General features: G+C 37.8%; 1 protein-coding gene across 2 annotated transcripts in view; it reads right to left on the bottom strand.

The window, feature by feature from the left end:
• The window catches only part of LOC131063957 (probable NAD kinase 1), a 170,075-nt gene that overhangs the window by 50,754 nt on the left and 98,519 nt on the right, over window positions 1-20,802 (bottom strand). For both annotated transcript variants that reach the window (XM_057997962.2, XM_057997961.2), the window contains 2 exons: window positions 8,944-9,057; window positions 8,453-8,547 (listed from right to left, as the gene is read on the bottom strand). In XM_057997962.2, coding sequence (XP_057853945.2) covers window positions 8,453-8,547; window positions 8,944-9,057 — 209 coding nt within the window. The remainder of the gene's footprint in view (window positions 1-8,452; window positions 8,548-8,943; window positions 9,058-20,802) is intronic.

The raw sequence follows: 20,802 nt of genomic DNA, 5'->3' as shown, positions 1-20,802 counted from the left end.
AAAAACATCCTTCATGGTTTTTTGTGGAAAAAATCAAAAGACCCTCTAGCAAAGAAAGAACCCACAATTTCTGTCTGAAAAAATCATGCAAAAAACAAACAGAGAAACCATGATTTTTAAGAGAAAATCGTGCAAAACCTTCCATGATTTTTTGTGGAGAAAAATTAAAAAACCCATCCACAATTTTTGAGGAAAATCGTACAAAACCCCCCAGCCTATTCAAAAACTTTACTCGCAGCCATCATGAGTAGTAAACAGAATAAAAAAATCCCTGGTTTTTATGGAAAAAATCAAGCAAAACCCTTCCATGATTTTTTGTGGAAAAAAATCAGAAAATGCATGAATTTTTTTAGTGAACCTAATCTCTGATACCATGAAATGATAATTCGATGTTGTAATTAATTAAGGAGAGGAATACTCCTTATATAGAAAATTACAAGACGATCTTTCCATAATGGAAACGATTAAGAATAGAAACACAAAAGACAAAAAGGAAACTTCCTAGAACTAACTAAAGATGAAAGACATAAATAGAAGTTTCTAAATAGTTTCTAAATGAGTAAGATGACCATTAGATCAATATTACTATATTATTTTAATAAAACCCAATACCCTCTTTTAAGGTGCAACTTAAGTCCATCCATCCCTCCCATAAATGTGCTTCTCTATTGGAATTTCCAAAAGTCAACACTCAATATTTCCAAGAAAAATAATGAGAAAAAATGCATCAAAGTATAACAACCTTCAAGGCAATAAGAATAGCAATATTCAATTAGTTTTTCACTCAATAATGAAGAATTTCAATTGTTTTGTATCATGGCAAGCTATAACTTGTGTCCTGCTTAAGGTTAAAAATGAAGTTAATTCTATGTCATGTATATTAATCATGTTAAAACTAAGCCAGATGTTTGGAATGAAGAAGAAAAAGGGTTATATGTAGTGTTACTCCAAGTTTTTGGGAGATGTGGACAAGGCTTTAGGGATGAAAAAAAAATCCTTAATCTTTGGTGATGGCTGAGGGATAACTATTGAAATAATCTAAACAAACTAAAAACAGCTTAAGTAAATGTGATATGCTACCTGTTAATGGGCTGAATTGGGTTAACCCATCAGCTACAAGTGACAAACCGAGGAGTGGATTGCACCTGAAAAGGGTTGGATCAAAATCGATTTCAATGGTGCTTCAAAGGGGAATCTAGGCCCATCGGGAGTAGGATGTGTTGCAAGAGATTGGCAGGGGAATACTTTAGGATGGAGTGTACAAAGACTTGGATCAAGCACTAATAATGAAGCAGGAGCAAAAGCGGCACTCCTAGCAGTGAAATTGGCAAAGAGATTGTCAATCCCTTTATTTCATTTGGAGGGTGACATGCAAATCATTACAAATGCGTTAATTAGAGGAGGAACGAAGAACTAGAAGAGCTAGATAAATTAGTAAAAGTCACTAAACATTTGCTAGCAATGTTCAAAAAAATTTAAAATTTCTCATGTGAAACGTGAGGGAAACACGGTGACGAACAATTACTCCAAGTTGGCGGTGGAGTTAATGCAAGGGAATGAGCAGGATATGTGGGAAGATATTTGAGGCAAAGGTTTTGGAGAGGTGGCGGCTTGCAGGGATAGTACTACAGGACAGGTTGCAGAGGATTATATGCTTCATTTAGATAGGCATCCATGATGTGTCATGGAGACCGTGCAAAGTAAAATTAAAGTGGTTTAGAGGAGGTTGTCTTCACTCATTCCCATAACTGCCTTTAGTGATTCATATTGCAGTGAGAAGCATTCTTCCTCAACAATACTTTCATTTTCGAAGACACATTGGAGTTGGGAGGTGGAGAAGATGCACGCTAACTTCTCCCTGCAAATGCTAAAACCAGAGAAACGAAAATCGCCAGACTCGACGAGTCCGAGTCCGAGACATGCTTGCCGTGTCTTTGGGACTCGGACGAGTCTGGCGAGCAAACTTGCCAGACTCGCCGAGTGAGCGAGTTTGGCATAAACTCTCCAAACTCGGCGAGTCCAGTGCCTAAAACTCGGCTACTGGCTGGGTTACGTAAAATGACAAAAAAAAACTTTTTAAAATGAATGGTCTCTTCTTTGTTCACTACAACCTCCGCCTGAGAATGAGAAAAATTAGAGTTACAACATGTCAGCCAATAGAAAAATAACACTTGATGCCTTTATTAAATAATAAGTTTTTTTGGCCTCGCGGGGCGCTGCCCCCAAACCCCCGTCGAAAAATATGGGGGGAAACTGCATCGATAGAAGGGAAAATTTAACCTCCGAGTCTGACACTGATTGGATCGGCCAGGTAGATATAGAGCCTAAGACTGTAGCCATGGCAGAGGAGGAGCAAAGAGCATGAGAACAGATAGGAGATTCAGAGGCAAATACACGGATGTTCCTGATGTTGGTGAGCATGGCATGGTGTCACAGGGAGCGGCTATGGCTGTCGAATCATCTAGGACCTACCTTAGACGCCTTTGCAGGGGGACGGGGCCGGAGGGTGCAGCCATGCTGACTCCTCTAAGCCATAGGCTTGTAGTTGTATTTACCTTTGGTATTTGTATGAAAAATTTGATGATGATCATATGATGACATGGATTTTTTATTCCATGAGTTTTGTAATATTGTATACATTTGACAATATTTATATATCCATGTTAGTTATTTCCTTCAGCTACAATTTGCGTTTATGCTTATGTGATTGATGTATACTTGAGTATGTAATCAAATGAGCCGAGTTTGATGATGTTATTGTGTCTTTAAGGTGTATTCAATAAAGGGTGCCTGAAACAAGTTTTAAATCTTCAAAAATCTCTAAATTTCTTGAGTTTTTCACTTTCCCGAGTCCAGCCGAGTCTGACTCCGAGTTCCGAGTCCGAGTCCGATTCGGCCTTGCCGAGTCTGAGCCGAGTCTGAGTCCGATTCGGCCTTGCCGAGTCCGAGCCGAGTCCGAGTCCCGTTTCTTTGGCTAAAACCAATGGTTGCTTTCTGGGAAAAAATCTTATAAGAAAGGCTCAAGCATGTCTTCAAGTTCGAAGACTCTAAATTTCGTCACAAGGTGACTATCGTGTTGGGGGTGCATTTTTTGAAGGCTGAGTATAGATACAGTACAAATGTAGATATTGCCTTGCTATTTCTGGCCTAGTGTCTTGAGCTGGGTACAAAGAAAGATGTTCACTGGATTGTGAACCCATGCGTGCGAGAAGAATAGTGTTGGGGTCTAGCATCTTTCACTGCCATTGCTAGGGTGAGGGAAGGTTTTGTGGCCCTGAGTGGCAACTAGCTCCACGTAGGGGAATCCATTCCTCCCCTATGCCCGTTCTTCATATGGGGTGCCTCAGATGACAAGGAAGTGCGATGTGCAACTACACAGATTGGTTTGAATGGAATCAAGGACTATCTTAGAGCGAGAGAGGCGAGAGATCGTCATGGGGAAGAGGAGCTAGAACCGAAGAGAAGGGGCCGGAAGAAGGATGAATCGAACCACAAAAGAGGGCAACCCATGGGATCCAAGAACTCCAAGAAGTGGAAGGTAGAGGTAGAGTCTGTCATGACATCCAAACATGGGAGGAGGAATAAAGCAGTAGAGTCGATTGTGATTTCCAGCCAAGGAAATTAGAAGGGTGGGTGTTTCTTTTTTGTTCCAGGGTCTATTTGTACTAGATTGGAGGTGCATAAAAGTATAATAATTGTTCTCCGTTATTTTTTTGGTACAATATCAATGGTTGTAGGCTTGTAGTTGATGGGATTGTCTGTAATTTTTGTATATCCATTTGGCATCATAAGGGTGGTAGGGATAGTTGCAGTTGGGGAAGGTTTTTGAATCACATACTTAATAGTAGTGAGACAATTTTGGTTCCAAGGAAACTGTTTTTGAACAGATGGACACTTGAAATTTTGTTATTATTAGTAAAATATAGTAAACTTTACTGATCAAAAAAAAATGTGATATGCTGAATTTGAAATAGTAATACTTGCCATTTCAGTTTTTTAGAGAAATTTTGCATTTATTAGCTTAAGAAGTCACCCAGGCTATCCAGTCCTGAAAAAAAAATCTTAAACTTTGGTGATGGCAGAGGGATGACTATTGGAATAATCTAAAGTTAAACAAACTAAAAACAACTGAAGTATTTATGATATGCTAATTTTGCAATGGCAATCCTTGCCAGCATTTTATCAATTTTTTCCTTAGAAAATTACTTTTTTATGTTTATACACCAAATGGACCAAGTTGTAGAGTCTTGAAAAAAGGGGCCTCCCATCCACGTCCCTTGGACATATTGGGGACATCCCCCCTGCGCCTTTTGGGGGGATGATGGCTCCTCATCGAACATTGGTCAAATGTACTCATTGTAAGCTTCCTAGATCTTTCAATCCTTTCAACTCTGCCATGAATAAGGCAAAGTTTAAGAATGCAATCTGACTGAATTCAGCGTAATTATTTTTCAGTTGTTATGGTGCTTTCTACATATGAAGCAGCTACGTACACCAAAACTCTTAGATCTAATAATGGAGGTGAATTCTGTTCAAATGAATTCAATAACTTTTGTGTTAAACACCAAATCAAGAGGCAATATACAACACCCTATACTCCACAGCAGATTGGAGTAGTTGAGAGAAGGAACTGTAGAATTACAGAGATGGTCCGGTGTATGTTTGAGAACAAGAGTGTTCCTAAGAAGTTCTGGGTTGAGGCAGTATACACTGCAGTTCTTTTATCTACTCAATGGGTCTCCAACACAGGCAGTGGAGAAGACAACAAAGGAAACTTTGTCTAGGAGAAAACACAGAGTAAGTCATCTAAGGTCTTTGGTTCTACTGCATATGTTTGGATTCTATGAGAAAAGAGAACCTGATTAGACCCTAAGAGTAAGATGTTAATGCTTACACAGGTACAATGAATATCACAAAGCCTACAAGCATATTGATATTGACACAAACCATTTGACTTCCAACAAGGATGTTCTGATTAATGAATAAGTTAGACCTTTTCAGCTCTCTTCAAAGATCAAGATCACTGAAGATCAGTCTATTAAGGCTAAGGATTCAAGTGTTTGACTTTTGCTGACTCCACCCAAAGTGGGGGAGGATTCTAAGCATGAGTCTCCCAGGAAGGTAACAATACCATAAGAACTTATTGATGATAACCTAGATCAGTATCCAAATGAAATAGAAATGAGAAGCCCAAGTCATGGTGACAACAGTAATTTGGCTGAAGATGCTCCTAAAAATCGACCAATGTGGTCGGAAAGCATATCATTGATGATGTTTGAGATGGTGAAACGATCAAGGGTAGATCATTGAGAGGCAAAAACAAGAATGTAGTTAACTTCACCCTTATGGCCAAATTTTCAAGGAGTTTATAAGCCCCAAGAATTTGTGGAGGCAAAAGGAAAACTTGAATAAGAAAAGGCCATGTAAACCAAACATAAGAGTCTTATGAAACATAAGACTTGAATTCTTTCAGACCTTCCACCTGAGAAGAAATCCATTGGCTACAAATGAGTGTACAAAGTCAAGTACAAAGTTGATGGTACGCTTGACAAGTACAAAACATGGTTGGTCACAAAAGGGTTCTCACAAAAAGAAGGCATTTACTATGAGGAGGCCTTTGCTCCTATAGCAAAGATGAACCCCATCCATTTAGTTCCGGCCATGGCAGCTCAGTTTGGCTGGAAAGTCCATCAAATGGACATAAAAAGTGCCTTCTTCAATGGTGATTAAGAGGAAGAAGTGTACAAGACTTCCAAAACTGTATGTCAATACTGTATGTCAAAAGTGTACGCAATGAGAACATTCTACTGGTTATTTATATAGATGATATCATAGTTTTAAAAACTTGGACTTGGCAATGACTCGGCTGGCCCATAAAATTTAAAAACTCGGGACCTGCCAAAAATATCAAGAAAAAATCAACAATAACTTGGCAACTTTATCAAACATTTGAAAATACATAATTTCTTAAAACTGGAATACTTTCAAATTTTCAATAATTCTAGAATGTCTTACAATTATACTTTTGAATATTTATTGACGTTTACTAGTCACTCGATCAAACAAATAATAATTTATTATTATACAAAATTATTATCCATTAATAATTTTGAATTTTTGATGAGCTAAAACATTTTTTTATTAAATATTAAAAATTAAAATTCATCCATATTCCAAATAAATTTTCTTATAGATTATTATTTATAATATATTTTGTAAGCCACATGTAATTAAATAAAATTATTGATAAAATATATACATATTTTAGTTATTCTTTGGTTGCGGGCTCGAATCCCTTGATTTGATTTACTCGCTCCTATTAAAACACTCTTCCTCATCAAATTTATATTAACATAAACTTGTGATGTCATATCTCTGTGAGCAAAACAAACAAGTTAAATCTGCAATGTAGACTAGCAAGAGAAACCAAAAAAAGGGATGCCAAGTATTGCATCAGAAAGCTATCGCTCAACAGGATCCCCTAGAGCTCCGTTGGAAAGCTATTGCATCAACGGGATCCCCTGGAGCTTGCATTGGAAAGCTATCTACGATTTTTGAAACCCTAAAAATATCAGATTTTCTTTTGGCGATTTCCCTGCCGAGGTACAACATTTTTTGTGCGATTTTTACCCTAAAAATTGGGGCGAGTTTAATGGAAAACTTATCCCTGAATTTTTACACAAGTGACTTGTGGCCATATTTGGCTCACGAGTACTCACAATTCAGACGATTTTTTTACGAGTTTTTCAGCCATGGATGATATTATACTTATAAATAGTGAAGCGCATTTGATTGAAAATATCAAATTAATTTGAGTAAAGCTTTTGATATTGACTCATTTAAGCCTCCTACATTATTGCCTAAATGTAGATGTTTGGAAAATAAGTGATGATATTTTTATTTCTCAATCTAAATATGCCAAGAGTTTTCTCAACAAATTCAAAATGACATTTTGCAAAATCTTGTCTACAACTATGGTGGAGAAAGGGTTGAAGCTTTCAGCCAAAATAGACTCAAATGTAGTAAATGAGTCAGTATTCAGGCAACTAGTGGGCAGCCTCATCTATCTTACAGCTACGTGACTTGATTTGAGCTATGTTGTCAATTTCATTTCCATATTCAAAATAACCCCAAAGGTAGATCATTGGGTTGCAGCAAACAGAGTGTTGAGATATGTGAAATAGGCACTTGACTTTGGCATTCTATACAATAGAAGCAAAGATCATAGGCTGGTTGGATTCACAGATTCAAATTGGGTAGGTTCTATTGATGACAAAAAATCCACTTTTGTATATGTTTTCAATCTTGGCATGGGTGGTCACATTGACTAGCAAGAAACGACAGGCAATAGCTCTTTCCTCACAAAAGCAGAGTATCAAGGAATCACAAAAGCAACATGTGAAGCAATATGGCTTGGAAGGATGCTTCTAGACATGAAAATGCCTCAAGCAAGGCCTCAACCCTTGTTCTACGACAATCAAAGGGTGCTAGAGCTTGCCAAGAATCCAATCTTCCACGAGCATACCAAACATGTGGAGCTTCATTGTCATTTCCTCAAGCAACTTGTCGATGGATTGGAAATGTTGCAGTATTGTCCTTATGAGAATCAAATTGTAGACATTCTTACCAAGTCACTGAGTCCTGACAAATTTGTAAAATTTCAGGATAAGCTTGGTGTAGTTCATGGAATGACCATTAATATAGAATTATTGTAATAAATAGTATATAATGGTCAATTTTGTCTCTAGGATAGACTTTGGGAATATTTTCTATTCTTTTAGTTAAGTTCTTATCCTTTGCATTATTAGTTGTCCCTCTTATCCTTTATGAATAAAGCTTTGGTAACTCTTATTTAGGAATACCTTAACTCCTTAGTTTAATATCAAATATCTTGGTAATCATTATGTGTTATATATTTTTGTAATGGTATTTTATACACATTAGTGAGGAGTGGACAAGATTAAATGATAAATCATGGTGCACCACTCTAAGAACAGGAAAAAAAAAAAAAAAAGGGGGAAAGGTCAATTCTTTCATTTTTCACAGCCACTCAAATAAAACAAGTCTTTTTTGGAACTGCCCTAGATTCAAAGCAAGTATCAAAGCTATGCTAAATAAACAAAACAAAATTTGATATAGGACAAACATTAAACTAATTTACCAATTTTTCAACCCAATGGATGCAACTAATCCAATTTCAACTTTTTATCCTTCTATATTTTATTCCAGTTGTATAATTTATGTTTTTCAAAACCTCGTTTCTTGTTTTTTATGAGCAAAACTATTATGTTTCTAAGTATGTTTCACTTATTTAGGAGTTCAAAACCAAATGACATGCCTGAGAAATTTTAACACATGAAGTCAATAATGAATTACGCAACTAAAATTAAATAAATATCAATTTGATTGCTTTAAAGCAGCTACGAAATTAGACGATAGTTATAACACCTACCGGACCATCTCTTTGCATGATTCTCGTACAGAAGTGGAGTCAGGCTTCGTCAGTATTATCACAGATTGCGGAGGTGAAACCCACTCCAAAGTTATCTAAACACATCAACCAATAATGAAATTTAGTAATACAATGTACCCAAGAAAAGCACACTACTTACCATTTAACAAATAAGATAAGAATCCTTTATCCAATTCTTGGATTTAATCATGATTTGCCCATTAGTTTGTGAATCTATCTCATATAAAAGATATAACAGATATGAGACATGCAAAACAATCAAAATGTAATAATAGGAATCAAGGATTATTTATTATTTCTAAACATAACAAGAAGTGAGATATTATGTATGTGTGCATGTGCTACATGTGTATATCTATGTCTTAAAGCATAACAAATATGTGCTAATGTTTGTATCTATGTGCTAGTATGTGTATCTACTATGTATAATGGCTTAGACATTTGATGCGGAAATAGAAATGATTTTGTACCTGCTTACTGCTGCGGACAGCAGTAGTAATATTACCACTCTCAAAAGAAACAACATCATGCTTATGCCGTGTATTCTTCTCACGATTACATCCCCACGCAAGTGTGAACAAGGACTGCAGAGATGAAAGGCACTTCTATCAAAAAATAAATTCAAAGACAATCACTATTTTTGTGCAGTGATTTCCTCTGTGTTTCAAAGACCAGAGCAATGCCCAATTTCTATGGGGAAAAAACAAAAGAATAAAACATCTTCCAGGAATTTGTTGGGACATTTCAGTAGTTACAACTTTATGCCTACAAAATTAATAAAATAGAAATGCTTATCTGAAACCTGTCTCATCTGCCATTGTCAAAAGGTCGTCAATAATAAACCAAACCTTATTCCTACTAGTTGCTAAAAAAATTAAAATTAAAGTGAAGCACTCAAAATGCTTGAGCCATAGTCCTACTGTGGCTGGAGGCCTATTATCTATGTTAAGAGAGAATACAGAATGTAAGCAGATAAGTAAAGTGAATGTTTTACCTGGATCCTTTCAATAAACTGTTTGTAACAAAAGACTGCTCTAATTAAAAGTTTAAAACCATGGGTTCCACACAAGCCCCTAAGCACCTCTGTAGATTCAGGCAAAGATTAAGTTTTCAAATTGTTATCTATACTAAAAGAAAAAATTTTAAAATGCAGATTACATGTCTCAAATACCGACATTCTTGAGGATGCCTAGTTTTCTGATACCATTGAATGCCATCTTTTATATTGTTAAATATTTCTATGAACTTGTTAAACCAAAATCATTGCGATTCCCATAAATATTGTGTAGGTTACATAATTCATTTCCTATTTCTCTCAAAACAAAACTGATGTCACAACAGGCATTTGTACACAAAAAAAAGGAAATTGTTCAATAGCATTGGTTGTGACATCTGTAATAATTTATCACTATGACTTTTACTGAACTTTGATTTTTACTATTTTTAGTGTTCCACCGGGCGATTGCCAGGGGTTTTAATTTTTCACACCATTCTAGAGACAGGATGTTTCAAGGTTGGGGGGATTTTTCCTGTGTTTTGGGGCCATCTCAGGGACGGCTCCTTCACATAGGGTGTGTCTCCTGGGAACATACTCACAGAGGGGCCCTGTGGATATGTGAGGCATCCATGCAATGTTCCATGTATTACCCCTCATGACATGAATTGTTTACAAATGTAATGATATTTATATAGCAGTACGTTTTACAACATCATAGCTGCATGTATGAAATATTTGTTCCCCGGGTTGATGTCTTTCTATTGCTGAGACTGGTTTATGTGGGACAAATAACACTGTTGGCCATGCTGATAGCCTGCCTACCAGTACATCAGATTATTCTTGTAAATGGAAATTTAAAGCAGGTAGCAAAGATGGGCAAACTGATCACACATCAGCAGTTTTCTCGAACTCTTCTTATGAAGGTTGGATTTTCAGCTGGTCATTCTCAGGGATGCCTGAAAATCACAATTGGCAATTGCACACCGGGTTTTTCTACCAGAAACAGATTTGCAAACTTTTCCACTTTACAAAAGGGATGCACATCTTAACTTCAGAGGGAATATGAGAGGAAAATAACTTATTTTATTGTATGATAAATTTCAAGGTATAGCAAGGCCAACGGCCAGGCACTTTCTACAACTTCAATAGTGAAACATCTTCAACTTTGTAAATGTAAAGGTAAACATTTTAGGACTTCGTCCCTGACATAGGACTTTTATCTCTGCCAACCCCAATACCAACCTAGATCATCAATTTAAGGTCCATATTCACAAGAAAAATTTGGAATCTATTACTTGTCAGAGGTTGTCAAATATTTTGTAAACTCAAAAGGGTTTAAAATCCACATTTAAGATTTGAAAATTGGCATTGTTCAAAAGGATAAAGTAGATAGCCTGAGAGGAAAATATGATGAGATGAGGATGCAGGAAGGAATCTAGCATGTTCTCAATTCTTTGATTATTATTTAATTCTATACATTTTGTGGAAATTATGGTATGGGGGTTTGTGTGGGTGTGTATATCTATAATAGGTGTTCCCCTGCCGTGTATATTATTTATATGTATATATATGGGATAGGAGACAGGGTTTTGGGGATGGCAAAATCCTAAATTTTGGGGACAGCAGGGGAACGGCTGTGTATATGTATATATACATATATATGTGCCATCCCCCCATCCACGAAGCTGAGAAAGAAAGAAAAAAAAATTATTAATATTTAAGAATGACCAAAAATAGATCAATATGACTCAAGAGTACACCAGTTTAGAGAAACTGATTATTGTTTAGAAGCAAATTGGGCTAATTAAGCAGCGGCCATTAGAGTAGGTTTGGTCACATGAAATTATTGTTCAATGAAGCACTTTCCAGAAGAGAAAAGTGAAGACTTGGTATAAGCATAAATACCTATCAAGATCCTTGAAAAGATTGTCACACACCCACCTAGAAAAATGTCTCAAATGCATTCAATCATTAAAATTTATCGGGCAAAAAAGACAATCTCAAACTGTCAATTATGTTAAGGAAAACAGAGGAGTTCAACACAAAAGAAGAAATTGTCACAAATATTCAATATTTTGCAGCCAACTTGATTACATGCAAACCATTGTCATAGAAACTCAGAATCACATACTAGGAAGAATAGAAAGAAGGCCTTCAAGCTCCAAAATGGGTTTTCCTTCTTTGTCAAGTACTAATAATTTGGTCGCAATTGGGAAATTCACAGTGTTTCCTGGGGACACATACCTAGGGTATTTGGGCAGAAGCTGAATCAGAGACAGCCTGAGGAGAGCAAGAAAAGATTCCCCCGTCATCCCTTCAAATACAACCTGTAGAGGTGGTCATCCCTAGGATGGCCCTGCAACTCAAGGGACGTTTCCCTCTGCAAGGAGCATTCAAGAACAAAAAGGCATCCACAATCCAAAAAAACACTAATAAGCTCTATAAACTTTATTTTTCATAAATGTTTGTATGCTTTGGTACCCTCAACTCTTTCCTACAAAGCAAATGAAAAAATAAATAAAGAAAAATAAATAAAAAGAATGATAATATTCCAATGCTTCAACTGCCTAACCCTCACTTTTGGCCCCCATGTCATCTTTTATACGGCCACACCTGTAAAAACCTTTTCACTTTCCTCTTTATTTAGTCTAAATTTCAAAAAACAAAAATTATTAACAAAATAACAGTTGATTAAACTTCTATTTTTATTTTTCTTAAACCTTAAATTTTGACTAGATAGACTCATAGAAGAAACAATCACTTCTAAATTAATTTTTCTACCTGTTCCCGCATGTTGTCTATGAAATGAATAATTTGTAGAATTGTGCGTTTGATAATGTTCTATTGCATTTGTTAACTCTTATCAAAGACCAGCTCAAGACAAGCAAATAAATGGTCTGTCTTGGAGATTAAGGAGAAAAAAAGGGATTTAGAGTACAAACAATGAGGAGCATGCCACAACATTTGCATCAAACAATGAGTTTGGCAAACCTACAAGAACCCTGAAAAAACAGAAAATTTTAAAATATATTTTTTTATTAAATAACACAAAAGATTGTTCGTTTTTAAACTAACACGCCCTAGCTAATCCTAAAATGTCACATGGAGATAAAAGATGTTCATAGCCCAATTGAGAACTAACTCATCATCTTCAATGAGAAAAAAACAGATGGAAGAGACCACAAGAAGAATGGACAAAAAGGATATGTGTCTTTTAAACAGCCAGGCACAGTTGAGTCAAACAAGCACTTTATTTTTATTAGAATAATATCTTTATTCAGTTAATTTAATGGTCAATTTTGTAATATATTGTAAATATTAGGAATTTCTATTTTTTGCATCTGTTATCAATTGTTTCTTATTAGAAACATTGATCTCTTTGTAATCTATTTAATGATCATCTGATCATTCATTAATTCAATCAGATTTTTTACCAAATACTCTTCTACTATATAGTATCAGAGCATAGGCTAAATTTTTTCGGAAAACTTTTTCGAAATAAATTTTTCAATTTTTTTTTTCCTATGTCTGCTCGTATGCCTGTGGGTTTTAACATGATTCCTTTTCACGTTTTTCGTCTCAACCCATCCGTTCACTTTGCAAATTTCGCGACCCGGGCTTGTAAAAGTTTTTTTTTTCGCGATCCATTATCTGCAAAATCGCGACTTTTTGTTTTGCGGGTTTCAGCGCACGATCTGTAAAACTTGCGCTCTCTTGTTCACGTTTTTAGTGGCTTTGCTTGTGTTTTTAACACGATCTGCGCCTCTTTCTAACATAAATCGCAACTACCTCTCTGCAAATATCACGATATTTTTTCTTTTGCGTGATCTGTAGTTTAATTTCGTGGCGGCGGCTGTATTCTGTATTCCCGCGCAACGAACGTCTGGGGTCTACATTTTTTCTATGTTCGTGGGACTTTTTTGCAACGACTCCTGCCATTATTCGGAATTTTTTTTGCGATCCGAGGTTTTTCTTTTTTGCCCGCAATTCCTCTGCATTTTTGTTGTGTCTTTCCACGCCGACCTATTTGTATCTGCATGAATCTTCTGCAACTTCCAAAAAAATCTCCTAGGCATTTGTTATTTTCAACGCCCTAAGGTTTTGTCAACTAGGGTTTTGCTCACAACCCTTTGTTTTTTTGTTGGAAACAATCTTAACCTACATATTTGTGGGTTTTTTACGAACTTTTTTGGGTCCTCCAAAATCCGTACATTGGGATCCATGCTGAAAATATTTTATGTTCAACCTCAAAAACTGTTAGTTTTTTGTCTCGGTTTTATGCACGCAACGCGTTTACACAATTTCCCGAGATGATCAACTCCTGCCTCGATATTTGTGTCGTCATTCGGTCAACCAGCTTTGACCTCAATTTTTCATGATGACATCTCTAACGAATATTTTGTTAGAATTCATGATTGATAAATTCCATAGTGCCCAATAATCACCTGCACGCAAATACCTGCCACATACAAGAGAAAAACCTACAAACAAGAGAGTGCAAGTATAATTGGAGGCAATTGCAAGAAGAATCAGAATTGAATTAACTTGCCAGAATGAATTAATTAAAATGAGATCAATCCTTTAATAAAGGATATCAAAACCCTAAAGCAAACCCTAAGGGTTGAATGCATGAAATAAAATAATTATTAAATGCCTAAAAAAGCTTCCTAAATTAAGCTTAAGTGAAAAAAGAAAAGGTGACTTAATTAATTAATCAATATGATTAAATTAATTAAGTAAATAAAACCTTTACTCTAACACCCCCCCTTAAGATGAATTTAGGGAGTAGCCAAAAAGCTAAGTGCATGAAAGCAGCTACATGCAACAATGCAAATTTGGGTCCCAACAACAAGGCCTGATGATGTACCCAATCACAACATGCAAATCTCTGTAAAGTCGAGAAAAAGGAGAAAACCCAGTGGGAAAAAACTCCTCTCCAAAAAGAGATGGAAAAAAGAAAGTACAAGTGCATGTCTCAAGAGACTCTCTCAAGAACATGTCTACAACCAACCCCCCCATGAGAGAGGTTTGAGACTCCAAAGCCCCCCCAGAATGATAGAACTCCTATGCCGATAGTCAAACCAATGTGTCTCCAATACAGAAGAAACAAAGGCTGCAGGCAAAGAAGAGGATACCCCTGAACAGGAGGTGAAACTAGAAGACCTGGATGATGCTCAAAGGAGAATGCATGATGATGTTGTAGTGGAATCCCTAATGATGGTGGGACAACAGATGTGTTGAATCTGTCATCTGAGAGGGAATGAACACCCTCTGAAATATCCTCAACAACTGGATTAGGTGGCTCGATGCATGGAGCTACAATGTCAGGCAATGCTGAAGAGGAATCCTGCTGAACAGAAGCAATCTCAACAGGAGGTGGAGGTGTAGAAGTCACAACACTGGTCTCAGGAACAACACACAAGTTCAAGTGACCTGAGTTCACCTCAACATGCTCTCTTGAAGAAAGAGAGCGATTCTCCAGCAGTGGAGATGGTGGACCAAAATGAGAGAAAGAGTACAAGCGGGAAGAATGATCAATTGTCCCTGTTGCAACAATATTGTCAGTCTCACTGTCTCTAATGTGCACTGAATCTTGGGTGAAATCAACTGTCTTCCCTGTCCCACTGTGAGTAATCTGATAGATGGAGAGAAGGTTAGAGGACAAAGATGGAACACATAATACATCATGAAACGTACCATCATCAATGTCGATAGAACCTTTCCCACATATAGTCATAACAATGTTGTTACCCATCAAAATGTGTGGTGTAGGAGAAGCCTGAAAAGATGAGAAAATATCCTGAGAAGATGCCATGTGATGTGAAGCACCTGAATCAAGCAACCACCTAGAAGAAGGTGGACTAACTGTTGTACATAATGCATGACCCTTACTTTTGTCCTGTCCATCTGTCTGGAATGAAGAAGAAGACCTGTGAGAAGTAGAAGAAGAAGGAATATCAATGTTGCTCTTTTGAAGAAGAGCTGTCAAATCTGAAACCTATTTTGCATATCCATGAATCTTCTTCTCATAGCACTGAGACTCGTAATGATTTGGCTTGCTGCAATAAGCACACTTAGGTCTATCTTTCTTCGATTTTCCCCCTTTAGGAGGAGGTGGGCCAGAGGACTGTTGTGAACTAGAATCTTTCCCAGGCTCTTTGGTCTTTGGCTTCTGTTTCTGCTTCTGTGGCTCTTGAGATGACTGTACAACCAAGGCATAGTTTTGTGATCCGGTGTGAGAGTCCAACTGTGATATCTGGGCCTTCTCACAAGTCAAACGATCAAAAAACACCTCAAAAGTGGGCATGGTATGACGTGCCCCCATAGCATCCATGGTGGAGAAAAAACAAGAAGAGAAAATATGAAAAGGACCTCGACGCTTAGTTAGAATCAGGTAGATGCACTCTGTATCTGTCTTCATAGTACCAGCACCCTCCAACTGAGATCGCAATGATTTGAATTTCATCAGAAAGTCATCAATGGTACGAAAGGAATCAGGTGCCAAACAAGTCAACTCTACCCCAATCTGTAGAGCCCGAAACTTGTTGATGGTGCCAAAGAGAGTCTGAAACTTCATCCACATGGCCCGAGGTGTAGTGCAACCCTCAAGGTGGAACAAAAGACTATCTGAAATATTCAGGGAAAGCATCCCCATGGCCTCATCCATGCGGTTCCAGTGCTACATGATCTCAAATGCACGAGTCAACTGAGGTTGAACCTCATCCAAACGGGACCATAACCCCTTCGCCATGAGAAGGCGAGTCATGTGCTTTCCAAGTGTGATAATTGTGTGGAGTGAGTCGTTCAATAGAGGAAGGGTCTGCCATGTGAAATAGAGCAAAAATGCTCCCCACAATACAAAAACCCAAACCCTAACACAAATCTGAACACTAGAAAGTGCAAAAAAGAAAAAAACACAAATGACTTATCTTTATGTACCTAATGAATTTTCTGATAAAATAAGTTGCAGATCTGAATAGAGAGTTCCAACGCCTATTCATTTGCTCCGGATATGCCCCCAAAAGAGCCAAAAAGTAGTTCTGACTTTGACTGGAAAAAATAGGTGCAAAACGGCAATACTAGAAAATATTACCTCCAATAATGAAACCGTCTCGGAAAGAGCTTTCCAACAATATATGTTTTGTCCAATTTCGACTTCGTATGACGAAGTTATGAGAAAAATACCAACAGCTGTTTTTTTTGAACTTTGAGGGGCTAAAAATAGAGAAAATCAACTAAATTTAAAAGAGCTCCAAATTAAGTGGGTTTGTACCGCTGATGTCAGCGCTGATGCAAGGTACTTTTGCTGCAGAAGGTTTGACTAAACATGCACCCACTTGATTTTTTTTTTTTTTCTATTTAAAAAAAAAATTAAAAACCCAACAATCAAATCTTTTTTTTAACCAACTAGATTTTTTTTTTTTGGAAAAAATTCTGATGTAGGTGCAAGTACCGCCGTACATATTTGTGTGCCTCATAAAATGTTCCAATAAAAAAGTCATACCCCAGATGCTTCTGTCACAAAAAAATAGGCAAATTATATATCAAAATTCATGGAATCAGCCTCCTGAATCAAACCGTGAGGTCCTTTTGGGCCCAAATTGCTCCAAAAAAAAGGTGCCCCTTGGATCACAAAAAAAGGCTGAATTTTCAAACCCTCACAAATCTGATTTTGTGATTCAAATTGACCCAAGATGCACAAAAAACCTCGCTGTAAGGAAAATCTCAAATTTGACGAACAGGGTGCATCGGGTCTGGAGCTCTGATACCATGTTAGAATTCATGATTGATGAATTACACAGTGCCCAATAATCACCTTATGCAAATACCTGCCACGTACAAGAGAAAAACCTACAAACAAGAGAGTGCAAGTATAATTGGAGACAATTGCAAGAAGAATCAGAATTGAATTAACTTGCCAGAATGAATTAATTACAATGAGATCAATCCTTTAATAAAGGAGATCAAAACCCTAAAGCAAACCCTAAGGGTTGAATGCATGAAATAAAATAATTATTAAATGGCTAAAAAAGCTTCCTAAATTTAGCTTAAGTGAAAAAAGAAAAGGTGATTTAATTAATTAATCAATATGATTAAATTAATTATGTAAATAAAACCTTTACTCCATATTTTGCTAGAGGGGAATCAGAAATTCAATGGCAAAAATTACAATACCTGGAAATAGCTAATGCCTGCAATTTTTGAGTATCGCGTTATTGATCAAATTGTCCTTGGAAAGACCAAACGTCCTTCTACAGTCGGTCCTGATCAGACAAGGTTTGATGAACAAAATCATGAAGTTGTTATGCTCATCAAGCTCTCAGTGACCGATGATCAACTTCCTCAGATACCTTTCGGCAAAACAACTGTCAAGATATGGGAGCATCTCAAGATGCTGCATGAGACGTCTGATAAGAGCAGAGCCTTCTTTCTGAAAAATATGCTCTTCTCTATTGTCATGGATGAGAGAAAATCCCTTCAAGATCAACTCAATCGGATCAAGGAAATCCGTGACTAGTTGGAAGCCATCGACTGAAAAATGGAGGACATGGTTGTCATAACCTTGAAAAGTTTGCCCAAGTCCTACGAGCATTTTGTCTAAACACTCAACATCACTTCTACCGGTGTTGATCTGAAGTTCGTTGATCTCTGCACTAAACTTCTGCAGCAGGATCGGTGGAAGCAACAATTCGGCAATAGTACCAACTCTTCCTCTACAGAACAAGCATTTGCAGCCAAATCCTTTCAAAAGGATAAGAGCAAAACACAATCTTCTCAGCAAAAACCCTCTACTCCGTCATTAGAAGGCTCGAAGAAGAAAAATGTTCAATGCAATTATTGCCATAAATTTGGTCACATGAAGCTTGAGTGTCGTAAACGCTTGGTTGCACAAGCTAAGCAAAGTGAATCGCAGTCGAAAGCAAATGTAGCGGAGCACACTGAGCAAAGTGAGTCTTCCTTTTACGCCTTCATGGCTAAAAGACCTGCAGACCATGTCAAATCCTCTGCATGGTATATAGATTCAGGTGCTTCACGCCACTTCACTCATCGTCAAGATTGGTTCACTGATTTTCAGCCTTACTCAGATTCGGTTATTTTTGGAGGGTAAGAGTACACCGTTGTCGGAAAGTGCAATGTGCAGTTTCGGTCTGGAGGGAGGAAATTGATTTTCCTCAATGTGTACTATGTTCCAAGAATGGAACTCAACCTTCTCTCAGTCAGTCAAATTCTAAGACATTCTCCTCGGCTCGACGTGACCTTCAGTTCACATCAATGCAGTATCATTGATCAAGAGACTCAGACAACTGTTGTTGTGGGTCTTGAGGATCATGGTCTATTCAAACTAGTTGATTCTGGTGATTTTCAGGAGCTTGCCATGGCAGTCAAACGCTCCTCTGTTAGTACACTCTGGCATCAATGTTATGGGCACTTAAACGTGCACTATCTTTCTCAGCTTGTTAGGGAAGATCTTGTCATCGGATTGCCAGAAATCCAGACCCAGAACCTCGAAGTTTGCAGAGCATGTCAGGCTAGGAAGCAGCATCAAACTCCGTTTTCGGATGGCAACTCCTGGAGAGCTTCTAAGGAACCACAACTGGTTCATGTTGATATCTGTGGACCTATGGCTACTCCTGTTACTGGGTCCAGGTATTTTCTACTTTTTGTTGATGATTTTAGTAGAAAAATGTAGGTTCATTTTCTTCATAAAAAATCAGAGGTGTTTGTTGTGTTTCAAAAGTTCAAAGCATTAGTAGAAAAAGAGTCTCGTCAACATATTGTTACTCTTCGGTCTGATAATGGGGGAGAATTATGTTCTTCTGCCTTCTCTCATTTCTATGAACAACATGGCATCAAGCGCCAACTCACTACACCTTACACCCCTTAGCAAAACGATGTCGTTGAGCGAAGAAACCGCACGATTACCGAAATGGCCTGGTCTATGCTTGAACACGAGTGTTCAAAAGAAGTTTTGGGTTGAAGCATTAACACTGCAATCTATCTTCTGAATCGGTCTCCTACTGTGGCTGTGAAGAAGAAGAGGCCCGGTCAATCCGCAAGCCCAAAATCAGTCACCTGAAGGTTTTTGGCTCCACTGCTTTTGTTTGGATCCCTGATGCTAAGCGCACCAAGTTGGATGCCAAGAGCCAGAAACTCATGCTAATTGGCTACAATGATACTCACAAGGCCTATCGACTAGTTGACATTGAGACAGATCGTCTCATCTTCAATCGTGATGTGGTTTTTTATGAGGAACGAGGGCCATTTCAGCTCTCTCCTCCAGTTGTGGATTGAGAGGATCAACCTTTGAAGGCTTCAGACTTGGGTGTCTTCCATTAGGTCCACCTGATGGGAGGGCTCTAGCTGTTCCAAGTTCCAACTCCTACACCTACACCAGTTCCTTCTCCTGCAGGATCACCTAGACACGCAGCTACTCCACCTGATTTTCCTTAGGATTCATCCGAGCTTCTGTTTGATGAACCTGATTCTGTTGCACCTCCTGCATCTGATATTGGCACTTCTACTCTTCGGCCTAAATGGTGGGCTAAGACAATTGTTGATCTTCATGATGTACCTGATCCTATTGCACCTCCTGCAGGATCACCTAGACATGCAGCTACTCCACCTGATTTTCCTTAGGATTCATCTGAGCTTCTGTTTAATGAACCTGATCCTGTTGCACCTCCTGCATCTGATATTGACACTTCTACTCTTCGGCCTAAATGGAAGAAGAGCAAGCAGCCTGATTATGTCAATTTTGCTCTCATGGCCAACATTCACAGTGTGTATGAACCACAAACATACACAAAGGCGAAAGGGATACCTAAGTGGGAACAAGCTATGGCAGCTGAGCACCAAATCTTTCTGAAAAATAACACTTGGGTTCTATCAGATCTTCCTCCAGGGAAGAAACCCATTGGATGCAAATGGGTCTATAAGGTCAAATACAAGGCTGATGGTACTTTGGATAAGTACAAGGCTCGTCTTGTTGCCAAAGGCTTCTCTCAAAGTGAAGGAATTGATTACGAGGAGACATTTGCTCCGACAGCAAAGATGAGCACCATTAGATTAGTCCTAGTCATGGCAACTCAGTGTGGCTGGAAGGTCCATCAAATGGACGTCAAGAGTGCCTTCCCGAATGGTGAGTTACAGGAAGAGGTCTACATGACGCAACCTCCTGGATTTAAGGTTGCTAGAAAAGAACACTAGGTACTCAAACTAGTGAAAGCACTCTATGGCCTGAAACCGGCTCCTCGGGCATGGTACATAAAAATTGATAAGTACCTAACAAATCAGGATTTCCATAGGAGTCCTTCTGACTCAAATTTGTATG

Source organism: Cryptomeria japonica, chromosome 11 (genome assembly GCF_030272615.1).
Source record: "Cryptomeria japonica chromosome 11, Sugi_1.0, whole genome shotgun sequence".
In the NCBI taxonomy this organism is placed as follows: Eukaryota; Viridiplantae; Streptophyta; class Pinopsida; order Cupressales; family Cupressaceae; genus Cryptomeria; species Cryptomeria japonica.
Note: the sequence above shows the minus strand (reverse complement) of the source record. Positions and strands in the feature narration are given on the sequence as shown.